The sequence below is a fragment of the Prosopis cineraria genome, unplaced genomic scaffold, assembly GCF_029017545.1.
Source record: "Prosopis cineraria cultivar Desert tree isolate PC_DT_omini unplaced genomic scaffold, ASM2901754v1 PC11, whole genome shotgun sequence".
NCBI lineage: Eukaryota > Viridiplantae > Streptophyta > Magnoliopsida > Fabales > Fabaceae > Prosopis > Prosopis cineraria.
Window position 1 is genome coordinate 14332168 of NW_026555342.1, and position 20366 is coordinate 14352533.

General features: G+C 31.4%; 2 protein-coding genes across 4 annotated transcripts; one reads left to right on the forward strand and one right to left on the reverse strand.

Annotated features, from left to right (window-relative positions):
• Nucleotides 1–1277: 1277 nt before the first annotated feature.
• LOC129286810 (protein REDUCED WALL ACETYLATION 3-like) lies at nucleotides 1278–8382 on the reverse strand. The gene is made up of 17 exons (XM_054922862.1): nucleotides 7965–8382; nucleotides 7823–7881; nucleotides 6926–7017; nucleotides 5886–6023; nucleotides 5734–5790; nucleotides 5590–5662; nucleotides 5009–5167; nucleotides 4394–4543; nucleotides 4062–4317; nucleotides 3823–3938; nucleotides 3657–3743; nucleotides 3429–3517; nucleotides 3191–3253; nucleotides 3019–3075; nucleotides 2469–2565; nucleotides 2195–2353; nucleotides 1278–1886 (listed from the first exon to the last, which is right to left on the reverse strand). The coding sequence occupies exons 2-16, from the start codon at nucleotides 7853–7855 to the stop codon at nucleotides 2198–2200; spliced, it is 1623 nt and encodes a 540-aa protein (XP_054778837.1). The 5' UTR covers nucleotides 7856–7881; nucleotides 7965–8382; the 3' UTR covers nucleotides 1278–1886; nucleotides 2195–2197.
• Nucleotides 8383–14082: 5700 nt separating this feature from the next.
• Nucleotides 14083–19865, forward strand: LOC129286777 (pseudouridine-5'-phosphate glycosidase). 3 transcript variants are annotated; one of them, XM_054922807.1, is made up of 12 exons: nucleotides 14083–14233; nucleotides 14390–14501; nucleotides 14683–14793; nucleotides 15444–15526; nucleotides 15877–15936; nucleotides 16052–16112; nucleotides 16730–16836; nucleotides 16938–17015; nucleotides 17909–17954; nucleotides 18210–18330; nucleotides 19165–19250; nucleotides 19573–19865. In XM_054922807.1, exons 1-12 carry the CDS (start codon nucleotides 14162–14164, stop codon nucleotides 19653–19655), a joined length of 1020 nt encoding a protein of 339 aa, XP_054778782.1. In that variant the 5' UTR covers nucleotides 14083–14161; the 3' UTR covers nucleotides 19656–19865. The 3 variants fall into 3 exon arrangements, with proteins under 3 accessions (XP_054778782.1, XP_054778783.1, XP_054778785.1); XM_054922808.1 differs by having other exon boundaries at nucleotides 15444–15523; XM_054922810.1 differs by lacking the exon at nucleotides 14390–14501 and having other exon boundaries at nucleotides 14084–14233.
• The last annotated feature ends 501 nt before the right edge of the window (nucleotides 19866–20366 follow it).

The following is a 20366-nucleotide window of genomic DNA, read 5'->3' on the forward strand; positions in this document are numbered from 1 at the left end:
TTTTTATAAATATAATATTTAAATTATTAATTATGAAATATTAAAATATGGGAAAACACAATTTTACTCTTTATAGTTTCATTGGGTTTTGTTTTTAATTCTTATAGTTTTTTCTCGTGTTTTCAGTCCTTATAGTTTGAAAAAAATTGGGTAACCTTTATTTTCATGATCCCAATAGTTTTTATTTTTTAATGGTTTATCTCCTATAGAATTGGAAAATATTAAAAAAAACTATAGGAACTAAAAGAAAACGCAATGGAACTATAGAGACCAAAGAATATGTTTTCCCTTAAAATATTTAATATTTTAATACTATTTATTAAATTTTATTTTAACAAGACTTTAGGGTGTTCAGTATTTAAAAAAGACTCCAAGATACTCAATGCTCTTAAAAAAATTTATGTACAAATTAACATTAAAAACATGATTAAAATCATATCTATCACTATATATGTGCCCACGCACATGCAACTTCAGCACAAAAAGGTAAATTAATGGCTGACTAATAAAAAGATTTTTTTTATTACTTAAAAAATTGATTTAAATTTTTTTTTCACTTATCAATATAGGGTGCCTAACATTTCTTAAAAAAAAAAAAAGTTCAGCAATAATAATGCACCTTAAACCTAATTCAAATTGCATGCACAAGCTCGGAGAAATTCTTAATCAAATTAAGTAAGATGTTCACATGAAAGATAAGATTTGAACACACGTTTTTATGAAGCATAAGTCAGATCATACATTGCTAATTAAACTATTCCTCTTTAGCATACCATACACATTTTTATTCAACTAAACTCAAAAGCCATAAATTACGAAGTAATTAAACAATGCTTATTGGTCTTTTATCAGCACACATTATTTAAAAAACATTGTCCATTTCAATGATGCATGGTTTCCTTTAGATTTGTTAATCAAATGTTCAAGTTATAACAAATATATAAATTTTTAGTAATAAAATTGTGAATAAACAATCAATATTCAATATATTAATATACATGTACACTATATAACAAGATACAATGTTTAAGTAATGTGGCTAGAATTATTACATACATAATTTGAAATATATTTACAATATTATATCTAAAATAGAATTACTAAAATACCACAATCATCATCACAACAAGAAGCATTATCCCACAATGTAAGCTGAACCAAAAGAATATATAATGTCATATCACCATCATTATTAGAGAATATTTTATTAGAAGGGAAAAATGACACAATATCTTCCCAAGTTTGTTCAATTTATCCCATCATTTTAGTACATTGAATTCAACAATTTAACTTGTCTTTAAATTGGTTTCTAAAACACACAGTACACTCAATCACCAATGAAATCAATCTCTTGCAAAATACTTGAGAGAAAGGTTAACTAAGTTCCCACATGTGCAAAGGTTGGGAATAGACTTATCTTTCTTTTAATTTTAAGAATTTTAACACGAACATTTTCCTTATCCTTCAACTTAATGCATGTTTCCACTAACATTGTCAAAATGAATATACAATTTTCCTTATCCTTCAAAAATATAGATGTAACATAACAAAAGAAATTAAAAAAAAAATTAACAAAGAAACTGAAACCTTCACACAAGGCTAGCTTCTCCCTTTATGCATCCTCAAAAAATTGAATCTATATAAGAATTGATTCAGACTTTCTGGGTTCAAACCCTTAACCTCTTCTCTCTGCAGATCTCCTCAATGCAAATAAACACCAAAGTTGATATCTGATGCAGTTAGAGACGGCAATACTTCCATACCAGAAGTGAGATTCCACATTTCAATGTATCCTAATTTTTAATCCAACTAGTTCTTTTAAAGCACATCATTCTGAAGGCAACACTGTCTATGTAGCTCTCTTCAGTGTATTTGACTTTTCAAGCCTGTCAAATTTAAAATATTATTATAAGACTTCAACTGTTCAATAATGGTTTTTTTTTTTTCTGGGAACAGTTTTCCAACACAAGTTTAAATCAAGTTTTGAAAATTTAAAAAACAAAAGGACAAAACTAAAGCACAGTTCTTTATAGGATTTGTCTACTGTTTTTCCCATAAAAATACTTTTCTAATAGTTCATAAACTGGTTTTCCAAATTGTCAAACAGGATTCACCCCTTTAGCAGCATACAATAGCAGGCAACAATACATGCATACATACATCAAGATCATGAATGCTTACGACAAAAGCTTACCATTTAATGAGGGATCTGAAGAAGAACAAGTGAGAGAAAATACAAAGAAAGGGAAATGGCCAAGCCAGCGAGAAAATTATGCAGCAACCGCTTGTTATCTTTCGTGGGTATAAATACAGACTTAAGTGTATTTGTTAACTCAAAAAGCCGATGAGATACCTGAAAACCATGTTAAACAAGAAGTGCAACTTAGTCAATGGTTAAATAGAGACTGAAAGAAATATCAAAGAAAACTCATTAATTATTGAATGAACCGAAGAGCAAAGCTCCTCACCAAGACGTATATAGCAGTTGTGAGCATGAAGTTGAGCATCGGATATTCTGGGATAAGAGAAAGAAGCCACTTCGGCTGTCCGTTTGACATGTTAGATCTGTAAATAAACAGAAACATTATAAAGTGCAAATATTCCTAAACTGGGAAAAGAACTCAGGTTTTCCCTCATTCTTATTTTCCCTGATGCTGTTGGTGAAATGAAGAAAACACTAAACAATTTAATAAATAAAAAGGTGTGATGTCATCATTGAAATGTTCTCTGCACATGCCAATCTTTGACATTTTCCTGTCTCTGAACAACAGAAGGCAACCTCTAGCAGGAAGTTCTGAGTAGTCCTAAAGTATTAGAGTAATTACAAGCACATATCTTATCACAACATCTTTTTTCAGATTTTCCTCTTGTTGCATATTTGCATCACTTGGGCCTTAATGTTTCTTGTGAGTTGATCATCCCAATGATAAGAATACACAGGCAATAACAGACATAATTAATGGAGAAAAAGGCGGGCTGCATAATGAAATAATAAAGTTCACTGATATGCTGAATCACCTCAACCAAATGTGGAATTGTGAAATATAAGTCTCCAAAGTAATCTTCCCAAGCCACCTGATAATACAAAGTAAAGAAAATTAAGAAACAGAAACCAGTAGAGTTTATGTTCTAAGTTCTAACAAAGCAACCGTCAAAGAGAACTTCACTAATAAAGGCAAAGAACACATACGCAAAGAGAGTCAAAGAATAACTCCGAAGTTGCTGAGTGAAATTCCGCAAGCAAATGTAAACTCTGGAAAATCAATTATGTCAAACATTCAAGATCACTGAAAATAATAAAAATAATTCACATGCCACATCCATATTTTCCTAAGATTTTCTTCCCAAAATGAAGAAAGAAAGAAAAACAAAACGGAAAAGAGAAGAAAAGAATGACAGAAGGGAGAAGAAAACTAAATAATACTAACGTAATTGGAATCCATGAGGTGTAGGGGTGAAGCTTGTTGTAAGAGACTTTGTCGAGCTTGTATATATACTCGTACCACAAATATCCAACCTAGAAAAGGTCAATAAAGATGACATTTCCTTACTTGTCATATAATTCTAAACTAGAAAATCATTTAAACAATAACATAAAATTCAAAAGAGCAAAACCATAGGCAAATGATCATACTACAAGTTTTGTAGTAACTCACAAATGAAGAAACTGAAACAATGCTTATTTTGATTGTGTATCTCCTCTTGGTTTCACACTCCTCCAATCTTTCCATCAATTTCTCAACCTAATATGGCAAAATGTTAGCGTTAAAGTAGATGTATAAGGAATGGAAGAAGACCCAGCACAAAAATTAATAGGATTACATTTGGATGAAAATAGGCGTATATCATTCCAATTATCCAAATATAGCGATCAAGTCCAGATCTGAAATGCCACTCATGCATTCTAGGGAGATCTGGTTTTGCAGGATCTGTGTAACCTGCCATACAAAAGAAGACCATTATGCACTTAAAGTAAATCCGTAAAGAGTTCACTTACACCAAAAGCAGCAGCCAACATAATAACCAACATTAGAAAACTTCAACATAAGAAGATTACTAACCTAAAAAGAATGCAAATGGACTCCAAAATATGTCAAAGACCCCAGGGATTTCCCAAATCAAGATCACCACAAGAAAGCATGCCAAAATCTTCACAGCTATCACAGAATTTATCTCATTATACTTATTATATATACCCAATGCTCCATACACCATCAAAGTAAATAGTGTGTGCATTGGACATATATAATAGAGCATATAGTCATTGTTAAGCACAATACAACAGAAGGCCACAAAGAAATTGAGTCGCCACATCATCTGCAATAAAGATTAATGAATTAGATATATTTTGTTTGTACTAAGAGGGTAGAGCAAATATGGAATTCTATATCACCTGAGTAAAGCGTGCAAGGCTAAAATCTTTTCGAATATAATAATAGGAGAAATTGCCAAATCCAGTCATCCAAACATATGCAGCAATGAAAATGCGTATTGCATTGTATATCTCCGTTGCAGCAAAATAATGGTACATTAGAAAGAGGACCTGAAGAGCAGAACATAAATATCATCACAATCATGAACAAACATGGTAGAATGTGCCTCTTAGATAATAGAGCAGATCAGAAACTTTTGATATATAAAGTATGACATTCTAGAAGTAACACACATCAAGCTTAACTTGTGCCACAACCCACTTATATATCATTTCAACAACTTAAAATCATAATTTCTACCCCATAATACCCACTAGTTCCAGTGCTCCACAGTTTCATCCTGGCATCCACAACAATATACTACTCCATGAGCTATAGAAATGCCAAAAGATTACAAATATAAATCAAATTCAGTGAAATATCCACATAAGGATAGCAACTAGCAAACAAATATTAACAAATAGAAACAGATAAATATATAATAGCATACAAAATTAGCTCCAGTCTGAGCAAATATATAGCATCTTGTTTCACCAGATTACAAGTTTTGACACAATCATAAAAGGAGAACCCACCTGCATCCATCCTTTCCACTCCTCTGTCTGATGCCGATTGAGGTAAAGTATGCTTCTTCCAGAAAATGCTGATGTGTCATTGTGTTTCTTCAAAGAAGTCATGGCTGAGACAATGATCAACAGAATGTAGAGAAAGAGGAAAAGGTCGCGATTGTAGCTCTGTCAATAGAAAATTATTTTGGAAAAAAAAAGTTACACAAAATTTTACTATAAATTACATGAATTTGATTCATAGAATGATGTAAAGATATAGCACACAACCGTTCATATACTAAGAAACTCTTCTCCAGTGCATGCATGAGGTCTCAAGTTAAACATCCCTCACCAAGTCAAATAAAAAACATTTTTTGGGACTGAATATTCTTGCTTAAAAACTAAAAAGTGCAGAGTATGAAGCGATATATTGTGAACAAACTAAGCGTAAGATTGTAAAATGAAAATTACAATCAAAGTAAAGCAATTTAGAACATAGCAAATTTTTAATATGCTATGAATCAAAGAGGTTTGGTTTGCTAAATAATAATATTGGTTGCAACTTAATGCAAGAGTAGATGTAAACATATGGATCTGAATTAGTGTACCTTTGTGGAATCTCCGAGTACATTAGTGCGGTCACATATGTAGAAATAAAATAGAATGAACCCAAATTCCGACCTAAACAAAAATGTAGATGCATTATTGAAAATTTAAAGCAATATTTGAGTTACCTACAGAAAAGCACTTACATTGCCCTCAATGTCATTCGATTTTCCAACAGGAATGAATCGTCCATGGTTAGAAACCTAGATGAATCATATAAAAAGATAAGGCCTTGGAATAAAAGAAGAAAACTTGAAAGGATCCATGGCATTGTATATATTAGGAATTAGAAAATGACCTAATCAGATTCAGTTTGATAGATGAAGCGTGGAGTTTTGCTGATGCCGATCTCGTAAGACCTGATTCCAGCAAAGCAGCCCGATCATCTTCCTTAGTTGCCTCCTTCCCCAATTCATCAAGATTAGTATCTGAATGACTGAAGTCCAGGAAGATGGTTTGTTAAGCATAAAAATAATTCACAGATAACTAATTCTCATTCTTAAGAAGTCTCTAAGAGGTTTTTGCCTTCACCGATCAGATTACATCATTATGGACATGAAGTATCACCATCAGACTTCTAGGAATATGCATAATAAACTATTGGGCTTGTCAAATGCAGAATGATTGTCCTCACCCTCATTAGACTATGCTTGGAGTATAGTCTAGGAGAGAGGAAAGGAATATTAATTATAGACACCTAACATGCCATGGATATCCGATATCAATATCTTGTTGAACAAATTTTAGGAAGCACAGAAATAGGCATTATTTAACTTCCTAAACCCATCCCTTGTGACCTCTATGCATGCCCCACAAGCGCTAATTGTTAAACACGCGTAATCACACAATGCATCACAAATGAACATGCACATTGTAAGTAAACTAGAAAGTAAAAGAATGTTGTTTTATAATGACACCTTCAAAATCTCCCTTCTCTGTCACAAAAAATCTGATTAAATATGGGATCAATCTGATTTATTAGATAATATTCTTGTTAGTATCTTTTATTTATGTATGAGATTAGAATCAGATTTTTTGTGATCTGATATCTAGGATTTAATATTTCAGATTGTCTTTGAATGTAACAAACCCCAGTTTCTCCCTATATGAATGGTTTGTTCCCATGAATAAAAATGAAGCTGAAAAATCAATTGCTAAGCTTCTAAATTGAGAGAACCATGTTGCTATCTTGTTATATACAGCCAAATGGAAGAGAGGAAACATATCCTTGCTCTACATGACTACATCATTCATAAACTTTACGTTTTTACCATTTGCAAAAGCCTAATCCATTGAAGCCAATAATTTCCCTTAACAATAGCGGGGAAAGAAGCTTACACTTTTGGAGGAGATGAGGTTTTCTTATACTCTAAGTACTCTGCATATATCCATGTGACAAAAACTGGAATGACACCCAATAGAAAAGAAATCTGCAGCATATTAAGCAAAGTTCCATCAGAAAATTTACAAAATTTCATTCAAAACAAAAGCATGAACGCATTAGATCTGACATTAGATTGAGTTCACTTTGCTTCGATGACAATAAAAAAGAATCTTCAAAAAAATTGTAAGCAGGAAAAGAAGCCCATGACAGTGTAATCAGACAGAATCTAATCATCCAAAGAGCACTCTTCAATGAATTATATTTGGAGAAATGGAAACTTCAATTGTACTTTTTTTTGCATGTTATACCGCAAGTTAATATACTTGAGTTTGAGCAAACAGCATCGAAGTGCTTTCTTCAAGAATAATGCAACAATGTATTGCCAGTTGATGAAGTCCGAATTGCTTTTCCTCAGTCATTCATTCATAAATACATTTAAAGACACATACACATGCATACCTAATCAAAATGCTCAGATTATGAAAAATACCCGCCCCATCAAGGCGCCAGAGCGGAACATTTTGAGGATTCATGACAAGTTTAACAGCTTAATTTAAAATTTTCGTTTTTATCACGTGAAGAAGGAATTATACAGCTTTTCGTGCGCAACTTTATCGTCTTCTCGGTATGCCTATGGTCCACTATCGAAAAATTCAGTTTTAATAAGTATGCTAATTGTTAAGAACTAGACGTAAACGGCACACATGCAACCAGATCGCTAAGTAGCTAGCATGGCACCGCAAGAACCATCACGCATCAGCCGAAATCCCCAGCCTCCACTACGAAAGTACGAATAACCCAAATCTCAAGAAACAAATTTGATTTGCGTCATTGAACCAAACATTGCACACCTGCCCAGGCGTAATTGGCCCCGACACCACCATTTCCGATCCCAGATGCAGGCTTAAAGCTGTGAAAAACGAACGAAACAAGTAAGAAACTGACACAATTGCAATCCAAAATCTGGAAATCTGAGACAAAAACTGGAACCACCTGTGGAATGGAAGCGACCGATTTGAGGGGGCGTGTCAGAGAATGATCATATATACGCGGAGAGATTAAAAACCCTAAAGAAAAACAATGAGGGGATAGATCGAGGAGAGAGAATGGGAGATCTGATGGGAACGAAAGGAAGAGTTTGCTTCAAGAAGAGAGAAAATGTCGGAGGCGACGTCTCTGTCACAGTGGCTTCTTGCTGATATTTTTTTCCCCCCGAGGTGGTTGGTGAGGTTGAAATTCTAAGCCTTGCAATCAAAGGCTTTTTTGATCTCCCCGTGCTCCTCTGGTTCTGGTGTGTTATGGTTAGTTGCTGGTGGCAGTACTTTGTTTTCTTGCTTCCTGCGAAACGGTGAGTTGAGAGAGAGAAGAGAGATAGAGAAGGGGGGATAGAGAGAAGAGAGAGAAGACTCAACTACTCTGGCTGAGTTAATTTGTTAACTTGGGGTTAATCAATAGCGAATTAGCAGCATATAATTTAATTGCATGGCAGATGCTAGATGGCATCACTTATTTAACAAGAATGATTACCAATTAGAACTCAGATTCAACCGGGGGCACTTCATTTCACAATATCAAGAAGTTGAATTAATTTATTTTTTTAATTAAAAGAAATACATTTATCATTAAAACAAGATTACATCAATAATATTTGACATGTTGAGTCACTTTCATCCATCATCTCTTGAATTAACTTATCTTAAGTTTTGAGTTTGAATTATAAAACCCTATTGGTTGCATGAGTTTACTTTTAAAAAATTATAAGAATTAATATAGATAACATTGATAAAAAAAATCAATTTAAGTAATCATTGTTTTCTAAGAAAAAAAAGATTTCTGTAAAGTCTTATTATTTAATAGTCATATTAAATAAAAATATGAAAAGCAAACACAATTAAAAATATCTTTAGAAAAGCCAGAATTGAGATTAATTAGGACAGGTGGTGATAATGCGATCATGCTTCTCAAAATCCTAGGCAATGAAAAAAAAAAAAAATCAACAAATAGGGGCTAAATCGTGAAAACATTGAAAATATTACGATTTTTGTATATTATGAAATATTTTTAAAGTATCGTATTAAAAAATATTAGAATTTTGAGTTTTTTTAAGGTAAAATTAATAAGATTTTTTAAAAAATTCTTAATTAAGGATATAGTAATAAGATTTTTTAATTAATACACTCTATTAAATAAAGATAAACATAGAAAGAATGTATAATTTTAAAGATCATTAACTAACTCATTAAAATGGATTTAGTTAAGCCTTATGATATTGAACCAAGACAGTATTAAATAGTAAAAAATGTTTAAACTTAAAACTAATTTTTAGCCATTAAAAATCATTATTATTATTATGTAGTTTCTTAATGTAAAATCTTAATCTGGGTCAGAAAAGCTTGTAAAATCTTAATCTATATATAGAATAATGAACACGTAAAGATTTCCGAAGACTACACCAGCCAAAGCAGATGGTCACGGACTTTTTAGAGGGCCACCATGTCAAGAGAATGAAGAAGGTGACTACATCAAACTGGTAAAAGTAAAAGGCTTCCCAATGGCCGATGGTAGTGGAACTTAAAATAATAATAATAATAATAATAATAATAATAATAATAATCTATTTTTGCCTTAGAAGCATTTTTGGAAGAGTTATGAGAATCCTTCAAAATTCATGAGATGATAATATACCAAATCACGTCAATCATTTTAATTGAATGCCACGGTTCTTCCCCCAATTAAAGAAGACGCGAGGTGTATCCTTGTCAAAATGGGGAAGAAAAAAACGTGACAGCCGGACATTATTGTTTATATATTTATATTCAAATTTTTTATTCCATCATCAAGGACTTGAACTTGATTCCTTACAATAAGTTGATTTAAAAAATATATATATAAGATCACGATAAAAACTATGTAAAGAGACAAACATTAAGTCATATTTCAAGTCATGAGATTTTTATAATTATTATGTAAACTGTAAAATAATTTAACATTAAAATTTCTTATGAGTTAGATAGTCAACCTATCTATTCATAATAAATTGATTTAATTCTTTAACCAATTCAACCAAACACTTTCGCTCATACATTTATATTTTTATATAATGTAAAATTACAAACACTTATGGCCAAAAAAAAAGTTAAAAAAAAAAAGAAAAGAAATTTGTGATTTATCAGCAAAATTCAGACCCACATTACTGTTTTTATTACAGATGGTAATATCTTGTCGAAGGCCCTGAGAGATAACCGAACGTGCAGTAACATAGCTACAGGAGAGGCGTCTTTCCATTTCATTTCCCTTCATTTTCTTTCATTTTCCCAATCCTCATCATTCAAAATATTTTATTAAATGATTTTTTTAATGATAAAATTAATGAATGACAGAAATTTAAAAAATGGAGGGAAATTGAGAGGGAAAAAAACCGGAGAAATCCCCATAGCCACTGCCTAACTTAATCAACAAAAGAAAAAAAAACAATTAATTTATGCTCAACACATAGACAGAGGTGGATCTGTCCTAGTAAGGAATTAGTCCTTACTGCTAGACCTAACTTCTTTAATATATGATAAAATATATTAGATATTAAAATGTACACTTCGAAAAAAAAAACAATTAATTTATGTCTAAAACAGAGTGTGCAACTTATAGATTTGGGACATAACCTTGCAAATTGCGACACCATGTAGGAGTGTAGTGCCTTTTTTTGGGGGGGAGGGGGTTACGATGGCATTAAACTCAATTCGGATAAGCCGTTTATATCAAAGAATTGTTGAATCAATACCCTGCTAGTCCCTGGCCAAAATAATAATAATAATATTATTATTAATATTAATAGTAATATTATAATTATAATAATAATACCCTGCTCGTCCTGTTTAGAGCCTTAGAAGGATCAATCGAATTAAATTTTATGATTTTTTTTTCTCCTGCTGAAATGATATCATTTTGAGTTTTAGTAAATAAAGAAAAAAATATCAGATAATCATTTTTGTATTCTACTTTGTTAGATTATATATTTATATATGAATATCCTGTTTATTTGAAGTCTAATGAAATTTGAATTGGGTGATTGTAAATGTTGTATTATCTGAGTCATTAAAATTTATATCAACGATTTAGATAAATTTACTTATTTATTAATTTTAAGTGAAATTTAAATTCAAAATTATTGACCTAAATTTCAACACTTTAAATAATGTAGGCACAAATGTTATTTTTACAAATTGTTATTGATATCTATATAATCAATTGTTAATCAATTTCAACGCACGCTTATTAAAAAGAAAAAGTAAATCAATTGTCATTTTATAAATTTAAAAGAAAAAAAAAGACATATTGCAAGTGCTTTTTTTTTCCCAACCGATAGATGAATATATATAGCTCAAATCTAGAATTATTGATATCTATATAGTGGATTTATTTCATAAAAATAAATAAAGTTAAATATTATAAAAACATGAAAATATTATATAAAAAAGTTTCATTCATAACTAACCTGTTAATTTGTTTGTTTGCCGTCATTACTCTCATAAGCAAAGTACATATTAAGGAACCTATCCATCATCCAATCATTGTTCTTTCAACTTTTTGTCATAATTAAAGTTGACTATAATTTTAAGGACAAAAAACTATGTTTTTCCTAACGACATTTTCTATATAAAAAGTGTGCATTCGAATAATGAAAAAAATGAAATAAATACATTGAATAAAAGTAAAAACAAAAACAAAATATATTCCCCAAAAATATCTTTCTTACTGACCTTTATTATTTGTTTGGTTTTATTAATTCTCGCAAGCAAAGTACATATTTAAGGAACCTTTCCATGGTCCAATCATTGTTTTTCAACCTTCTCTGTCATATTTGCCCCTTTCCCTTCCTATTCTGGGAAAATGATTTCTGCAGTGTTCTGAAATCTGATCCAATTCGAATATAAGTTACTTTTTAAAAATATAATCTCATTCACTTTATAAATTATTTATTAATAAAATTATTTTATTTTAAATTAAAATTTTTAAATTATTTTAAAAAGTGAGAGAGAAAGACAGAAAAAATAATATTATATAATTAACTTATTTTTTGCTTTTTACTTGAAAGTTATGTTTAAATTTCACTTACTTTTATTCTTTATATTTTTATTGTATTGATATTGATAAAGTTGATAAAAATAACTTATAAATAGAATCGAAGGAGTAATAAATAATTATTAAAACATCATTACTTACTTTTTTTTTGGTCATGCCCACGGAACAGTACTTGCCTATTTTACCTTTTTTACCAGCACTGGATAATTACATATTTAACCTTTTATACAATGTATTGACATTAACATTAACGTGCCATAAAAATTAATATAAAATGCTTTAAGTTGGAAACAATATTTAAGAAGTTTTTAAATTATTTTTTAAAAATTATAAATGATAATAAAATGTGAGTGATTAAAATATCAGTATGGTATTGACTTAATAACAGATGAAATATTCAGATAAAAATATAGTGACCATCTATACTCGTCCTGCTCAGTTGTATTTCAGACTTTATAATTAAGTTGTTTTATTGGGATACAGAAGAAGAGTACAAAAGATAACAAACAGAAGAGTACAAGAAGAAATGAAAAGAGGGAATTAAAGCAAGCAAGAGCAACCACATGATAGAAACGGAAAAAAAGAACTAAATAAAAATAAAATTGCCAAAAGTAGGAATCATGAGAATAAGGTACAACAACGTTTTGGTTCAAGACTTGGGCAGAAGGTACATCTCATCTAATACTTCTAATCTTACGAGATCACACAGTACATCGAGCTTTTTTTTTTTTTTTCCTTTTTTAAAAGGGCTAAGGTCTTATATTATTTGTGTACTTATAGTTTGTTCATAAAAAAAAATATTCATTATAATTTATGTATGCTCTAGATAAGCCAATGTAACCCGTACTTGGGGTTGGTGACTTACTTATACTCTTCATTTTTAAGCATAGAAGAAAATAATCAATTCACATGGTTTAATAAAATTCATTAAATATAATAAATATATTTGAAATTAAAAAAAATAGACTAAATTATCCCTATAATTAATTAAACAATTTTTTGGTAAAAATAGATCAATTTAGGAGGGACAATTTGGAAAAAATGTATTAAATGCCTTTTGAAACTTATAATTTTACTTATAAATAAAAATAAAGAGACACATGATAATTTCTAAAATATTGAAAATGAAGAGAGGATTAGATGAGTTAGGCATAGTATTAAAGTCAAGTTAAACTTTGATTTCAAATACTTATTATGAAGGCATTTCTAGTGAAGTGCCACTCAATCAAAAAGGCAAGTTTAAGTGACAATAGCCATTGCAATATACTCAATACTATCAATTATATCATAAGACTTCCCTCCTACAAATTCTTATAACATTAAAAGGCTTTTCCTTTCAGCTTAATTTAAGAAAACACATTGAAATTACAATACGCTACTTCTTTTTTTTTTCTATTTTCTTTCAACTTCTAAATTCGATTAAGTATAGTTGATGAAATTTGCTTGTTCAACATCAATTCTAAACTTAGGTGTTTTAGTGGAAAAGATTATTATAATAAACTTGAGATATTAGATCTAAGTTCGTGCGAATATAAAAAAATATATTTAAAAAATTATCTTTAATTAGACTTGATTATATTTGAACAAATTTTATCAAACAATCATATTAAAACAAACCTTTATCGCACAATGGGTGGGGAAATTGCCATCATGACCTTCAAACAATCCTCAAGCAATTGTTGAAGATGAAGAACCTCAAATTCCTAGAAATACTAGCAATCTACCTTGCTGAAAATTTTATCTGTCCGGGGAGGCCACGGCAGCTATCTGCGAATGCAAAGCGAGGGTGAATTTGAAAAATTTCACTCTATAAAAAGAGGAAGGTTTGTAAATTTAGAAATTTTAAAAGAAGGGTTGCAAATTCGAAAACACTATTGTCAAATCTTTCAATTTGTTTTCTGACGGTATAAATAATCTAAAATTTTTATTTTTGATTCTTTTAACTTAAATTATTAATTTTATAGCCAATTAATCAATTAACAAACAATTAATTAAATTAAAAAACAATTGCCATTTGCCTAAACCCTTCTTTTAAAATAATTTTCACCCCAGCTTCCCTAGTCCCTTGTTTCTGCCACTGGATCCTCGCCCATTTTCTGAAGGAGCTGTCTATGGCGTTTTCCGCTCTCTCGCGACTAACTACTCTTCGGCGTCACTTGACTTTGTCTGATACAAACGACGAGGTATGTTGTAATGAGTTCCTCCACATCTGTCTTCCTTTTTAACTCAAAAGTTCTTATTTTTCTTATAATTGCTCCTTGTTTGAAACACTATCACTAGACATAGGGTAACTCTGTTGATTGGGCTTTTTTTCCTTTTCTTTTGAAATCGTTCCTTAGGCTGCGGGTGGCAGTTCAATTGGAGGGTCAATCAAGATAGCTTCAGATGTGTCTGAAGCTTTATCTCTCGGGCGTCCTGTTGTCGCTCTTGAATCCACTATAATTTCACATGGTTGTCCCAAATTATATTGCATTTGAAGCTGTGTGTTTGTTTCTAATTTTTCTATTTGGCATGATTTTAGTCTCTTAAAATTTATATTGCCTTCTTCACTGTGCTTTTGCTTGTAAATTTTCTTTAACACATTTGGGTTTTGGTTTTAGGCATGTTATATTAAATTTGTTCTTGTTTGTAGGGATGCCATATCCTAAAAATGTGCAGACTGCCAAAGAGGTGGAGGCTATTGTGAGGGAGAATGGTGCAGTTCCTGCAACTATTGCAATTTTAGATGGCACACCCTGCATAGGTGTATATTATTCCTTAATTTTTAAATTAAATTATATTTTGTAATTGACTTATGAAAGTGATTTTGGCAAAGGAAGTATGATGCATTGCTCGCAGCTACCTGCATTGATTGCTGTAGTTGTGATCCGTGACAAAGATAGTGGAAGCTTTTACATGATTAGTTAACTCTTTGAAATCTGATACTGTTCACTTAAGGCAGGATGCCATGTTCACGCCATTCTCTGTTTAGAGTTTCACGGTGGTATAGTTAGTCGCTTCAGCCCCATGCTGTCCAATGAATTATGATGAAGCAGTGACTTATAGCGTTTATAGATTATAGTTGAATATATTAAGCACTGTGTTCCCTATTAAGTCTTATCTTATTTCATTTTGAAAAGCATGACATTCCTCAAAGGTTTAATTGAGTTAGTATTTTACAATTGGGGAAAAAACTAGATGCCAGGAGATTAACTAACTGGAAAATGGAATCCAATTAAAATGGTTATAGTCAAACTTTTAGGCATATGGCTGATAAGAAAGAAGCTTTGGGAATGTGTTAAGTCAGATATTTATGCTTATAACAAATAACAAACTAAAGGATAAGCTGAGGCAGAGAATTTTGGTCTTTGAACTGAATAAATCTTATCCTGCTTACTTGTCCTTTGTGATTAGGTCTAAGTACAGAAGAACTTGAAAGGCTAGCTACTCTGGGAAATAGAGCTCAGAAGACAGCTCGAAGGGACATTGCACATGTTGTTAGTGTTCTTGATATTATTACTTACCATGTTCATGTTGCCTGCCTATATTGTTGATTTCTCTTTCTTGTTCTTTTGACAGAGGTAATATATAGGTCAATGCTTGACCTTCAAAGCTCACTGTATGACCAAGAACCTTTATTATTAGTTTTAGATGTGTGTTTCCAAGTTTGTGACTGAACTGGTTTCATTTATATATATTGTGCATTTGCAGTAGCCTTAGTGAAATGAAATGAGAAAAAAATATAATCAAACAATTGAATTGCTAAGATCTTAGCTCTTCCCCCACCCTGTTTTTTGTTATTCATTATGTCATTATAAATTTGCATACTGATTTGTGCAGTTTTTAGGTTGCTAGTGGTGGAAATGGGGCTACTACTGTCTCTGCCTCCATGTTTTTGGCTTCTATGGTGATTTTCTCATTAATGATTTTCATACTTTCTTATTGTGTTATGTTTAATACCCATTACTTCTATGATGTTATTTTGGTTTCATGACTAGTATTTTTTTTAATATTTTGTACAGGTTAACATTCCTGTATTTGTTACTGGAGGAATTGGGGGAGTACATAGACATGGAGAACATAGTATGTTTTTACGTTAATAATGGGAATAGTTGCTCTGAATAATGAATGTTGTCCGCTTGTTTAATATGTTGTATGTCTGGTCTGGACCTTGTGAGTAGTAAATCAACTTACCCATGAACTATATTTAGTTATAGTCTTGTCAGCTTGAAATTCTACCAAATGGCTGGTATCTAGGTGTCTAGAATATGTGACACTCGATGAAAGCCTCAAACCAGGCTTCCTGGAGCGCTAGAATAGAGGAAATATCTAGTTTAAACCTTCAATAATCCTGGCACCTTGGACGGGAATGCTTGTGTTATCAAGCTTGGCATCCCATATACTTTAATAGAATAACTTTGTGTATATACTATATGTAAATATAATATAAAAAGAAGAGTAAGAGCGATGGAATCAAGAAAAGAAAGAACATTTGATGATTTGAAGAAAATTCAACATTTGGTAAACATTTTTTTTATCTTTCCTTTATTTCAGTAATCTTTCTAATAAATGTAATTTTTTTAGGTTTTTAGATTATTATAGAAGATTTGCATTTAATTCTAGGGTTAGTGTTAAGGCATTTAATTTCCTGAGTTTGTCTCAAGCAACAAGCATACTGATTTTTAGTTTTCTTTCGGCAGCCATGGATATTTCTTCTGATCTCACCGAGCTTGGAAGAACTCCAGTAGCAGTTATATCGGCTGGAGTAAAATCAATATTAGATATCCCCAGGACCCTGGAGTATCTGGTACCTGTTTAATTTATATTCTTGACATTATTCCCAACATCAATAATGCATCTGTGAACCATCAATATGTAGGTTATTTGATTCTCTTGATCTTGTCATAGGAAACGCAAGGAGTCTGTGTTGCAGCGTACAAGACCAATGACTTTCCTGCTTTTTTCACTGAATCTAGTGGGTGCAAGGTATCATAAACTGCATTTTGTCAAGGCTTTTGTATGCTAGTTGGAATAATGGCAATAATATTCTTATTGTATTTTCTATTTTTCCCATCTGGTGTTTAATTGCTTTGGATATTTTTATTTTAATATTATTTTGTCCTCAAGTCATCAAAATGGAATGATATTAGTTCTTGCTGCTGGTTGGATTGAGAAACATGCTGCTGTTGCAAAAGTTCAAAACCGATCCAAGAGCTCTAAACTTTTGGCTGAAATGGTTTTAACATTTTAATACATACTTCAAAGCTTCCTCAAGTCATGATTCAAGTGGAAAATGATAAATTTCAAAGGAAACGAATCACTTTCTCGTCCTTGATGGTTTCTTTCAATTTCATATTTCATTCATTAAAATTTCAATGCTGTCCCTTCTTCTTCTTCTGTGTATTAGTGCAAATTCTAATAGAACATTGACTTACATCTAACACACACTTGATCGACATCAAATGAGAATTGCTGATTAGGAGTCCAAATTACATGAAGTTCAGAATCTCCATTCCTTTTAAGCTCTACCACCCAACTCTAGTTTCAGGGACTTGGTTATCTAAAATGAATTGGCGTGCTTGATGTGACTTAACTGGTGCCATGGAAGAAGCAAACGTCTAACTTTAAGCAATATCATATCTTCTGAATTGTGGACAGAGATGGGATAGATAAGCAGAGTTTTTGAAGAGGGAATGATTATGAAGATTAAATGGAAAAGTGAATTTTTTTTTATGGAGGACTAGATTGAAAGTTCACTGATGTATGAAGAACAACCATAGAATTCTCTAACTTTTATTTCAGACAATCAATAGTATATTGTACTTTAAAATATGAGCTTTGTTGAAAATTATGTTAATTGGTCTTGACGCAATTTGCAGGTGCCTTGTCGGTTAGATTCTCCAGAAGAGTGTGCTCGTTTAATAGGTAAGAAGAACAAATATCTTTAGCTAATTTCGCAGTGTGTTTGGGAACTGTATGTAAAAAGTATTAAACACGATAGATGATAGAGCACGTAGATTTCTAACTATCATTATTTTTTGTTACTACTTAAATATCTTATAAATAAGTTCCCAGACATTACATGGAAATTCTCCTGTTCCAAACATGACCTTAGTTTTTCTGTTGTCAAATTATGCATTTTATCTTGGCATCTATTTATAATTTCTATTCTTCTACCAGAAGCAAACAGGAAGCTCAAGCTTGGAACAGGGATTTTGATAGGAGTTCCTATTCCTAAGGAACACTCTGCTTCAGGAAATATCATTGAGTCCGCCATACAAAGAGCCCTCCAGGAAGCTAGGTGCTGTTTTTACTTCTGTTTTTGTGTGTGTTTTATCAGTCCAATTCCTCTATTTCTCCTCTCTTTAGTGCTCTTTCTCTGAGCCCTTTTGCATTAAATGTGGACAGTTCTGATTCAATAATTCGTTTGACAGTTGTAAAATTATTTACGTGCTTCAAAACAAAAACATATATAAAAGTATTAAATCAGATTGTCATTGATTCTACAACTAGTGCCAATGCTTTTATATAATATCAAAACCGGACTAGGTATTAAATCAGTCAAGGTATTGGTTCACTAAACCATAGTCGAATCATGGTCAATTAAAATAATAAAATTTAAAATGTATGTATGAAAAGTAAAAATATGTTAAACAATACTTAACCATATTCTTATCTTACCTGTCAAATTTGAAGCCAATTGTACCAGTGTTATAATACGACCATCTATTGTTCATTACAAATAACGAAAATAATCAAATAGGGCATATTAATTGTTTAACCAAACCAACATAAGCTTCCATTATTAATTAAAATCATCAATGAATCATCAGATATATATATATGTATGTATGCATGCATGCATGTATGTATATAATACTAAAGAAAAACCAACTACAAGAGAAATAAAAACACAAAATAACATGATTTGGGTTATTGAGTTTTTTTTAAAATGAAAACTGGTTCTTGACCAGTTCTATCCCGGTTCACTTTTGCTCCAGTTTTGAAGTTTAACCAGACCGGACCATAGGCTGGTTCCTGGTTGAACTGGCGAATCCGGTCCATTTCTGACAACCCTGCTTTTATCGTTAATCTAGTTCTATTTTTATTTGTTGAAAGTCATGTTCTCTTGCAGGGAAAAGAACATAACAGGAAATGCTGAGACTCCCTTCTTGCTTGCCAGAGTAAGTGAGCTCACTGGAGGTGCGTCACTTGCCTCAAGTATCCTCCCTTATTTTTAACTGAAATTTCAAAAAACAATTTCTCATTAATTAATTAATTAATAATCTGTACTTTTGAAATAACTTAACCTGAAATCACTGTTGATTATAGAGAGCATTGTCATCTTGATCTTCCAAAGGTATAACTGCCGAAAACACTCTTTGAAAGATTAAAATGAAATGTTATAATTTTGTCCAATCAAACTGAGACAAAATGTATTTTGTAAGGACTAAAAAAATTTAGATATCTCTTGTTGAGTTTCAAAGGTTAGGTCAGAATTTAAACATTGGATTTTATGATATGAAAAGCTTAACCATATTAGATATGGCACTTGTGAAGAATAATGCTCTCTTTGGAGCTAAAGTTGCTGTGGCCCTTGCTCACCTCAGGCAACATTCTCAGTGAATAGAGATGATCTCATAAAGTGATTTGTCTTTGTAAACTACTCATGTTCCCTCACTAGATGATACAAGTTTTTTCTTTTTTGTTCTTCTTCTTTTTAAATGATGATAAATAAATGATTTGTAATTTACTTTTTATGGGTTCTTTTTTTGTGGGTGTGGGAGGGGTTAATTCGGGTTAGAATAACATTCAAGTTTTTATTTATCATATTCAGTTACAAGCTGTGTCAGGTGTTCGCCCCCCCCCCCCAAAAAAAAAAAACAAGTTGGATCAATAAAGCTAATTACTCTATAATTAATTAAAGTATTGAACCTCTGACTTATTTTACGACTCTTTCTGGTCTAACCTAGTACAAAGCATTACTCATCAATAATGCACATCTATGCGACATATATATTATATTTCATGAAAGCAAAATATAAAAGTGCAGTCGAATCTAGGCCTACCTAACTCTCTATATACCTAGTTTAAAGTATAATATCAATCCAATTAATTAATTGTTCCTGATTGATTGAAAACATGAGGTAGCAAGTAATTGCAACTAGGAATAATTCTGATTAAAGCATGTCTTACATGCAGGTTTAGTTAGAAGGGTAACGTTACTCCTATCCTATGAGTTCTTTTTTTTTTTTTTTTTTTAGGGTTCACTGGTCTACTTCATAGCTTGGTAGTGGGAAATGAACAAGGAATGATATAAGGAGAATCACAAATAAA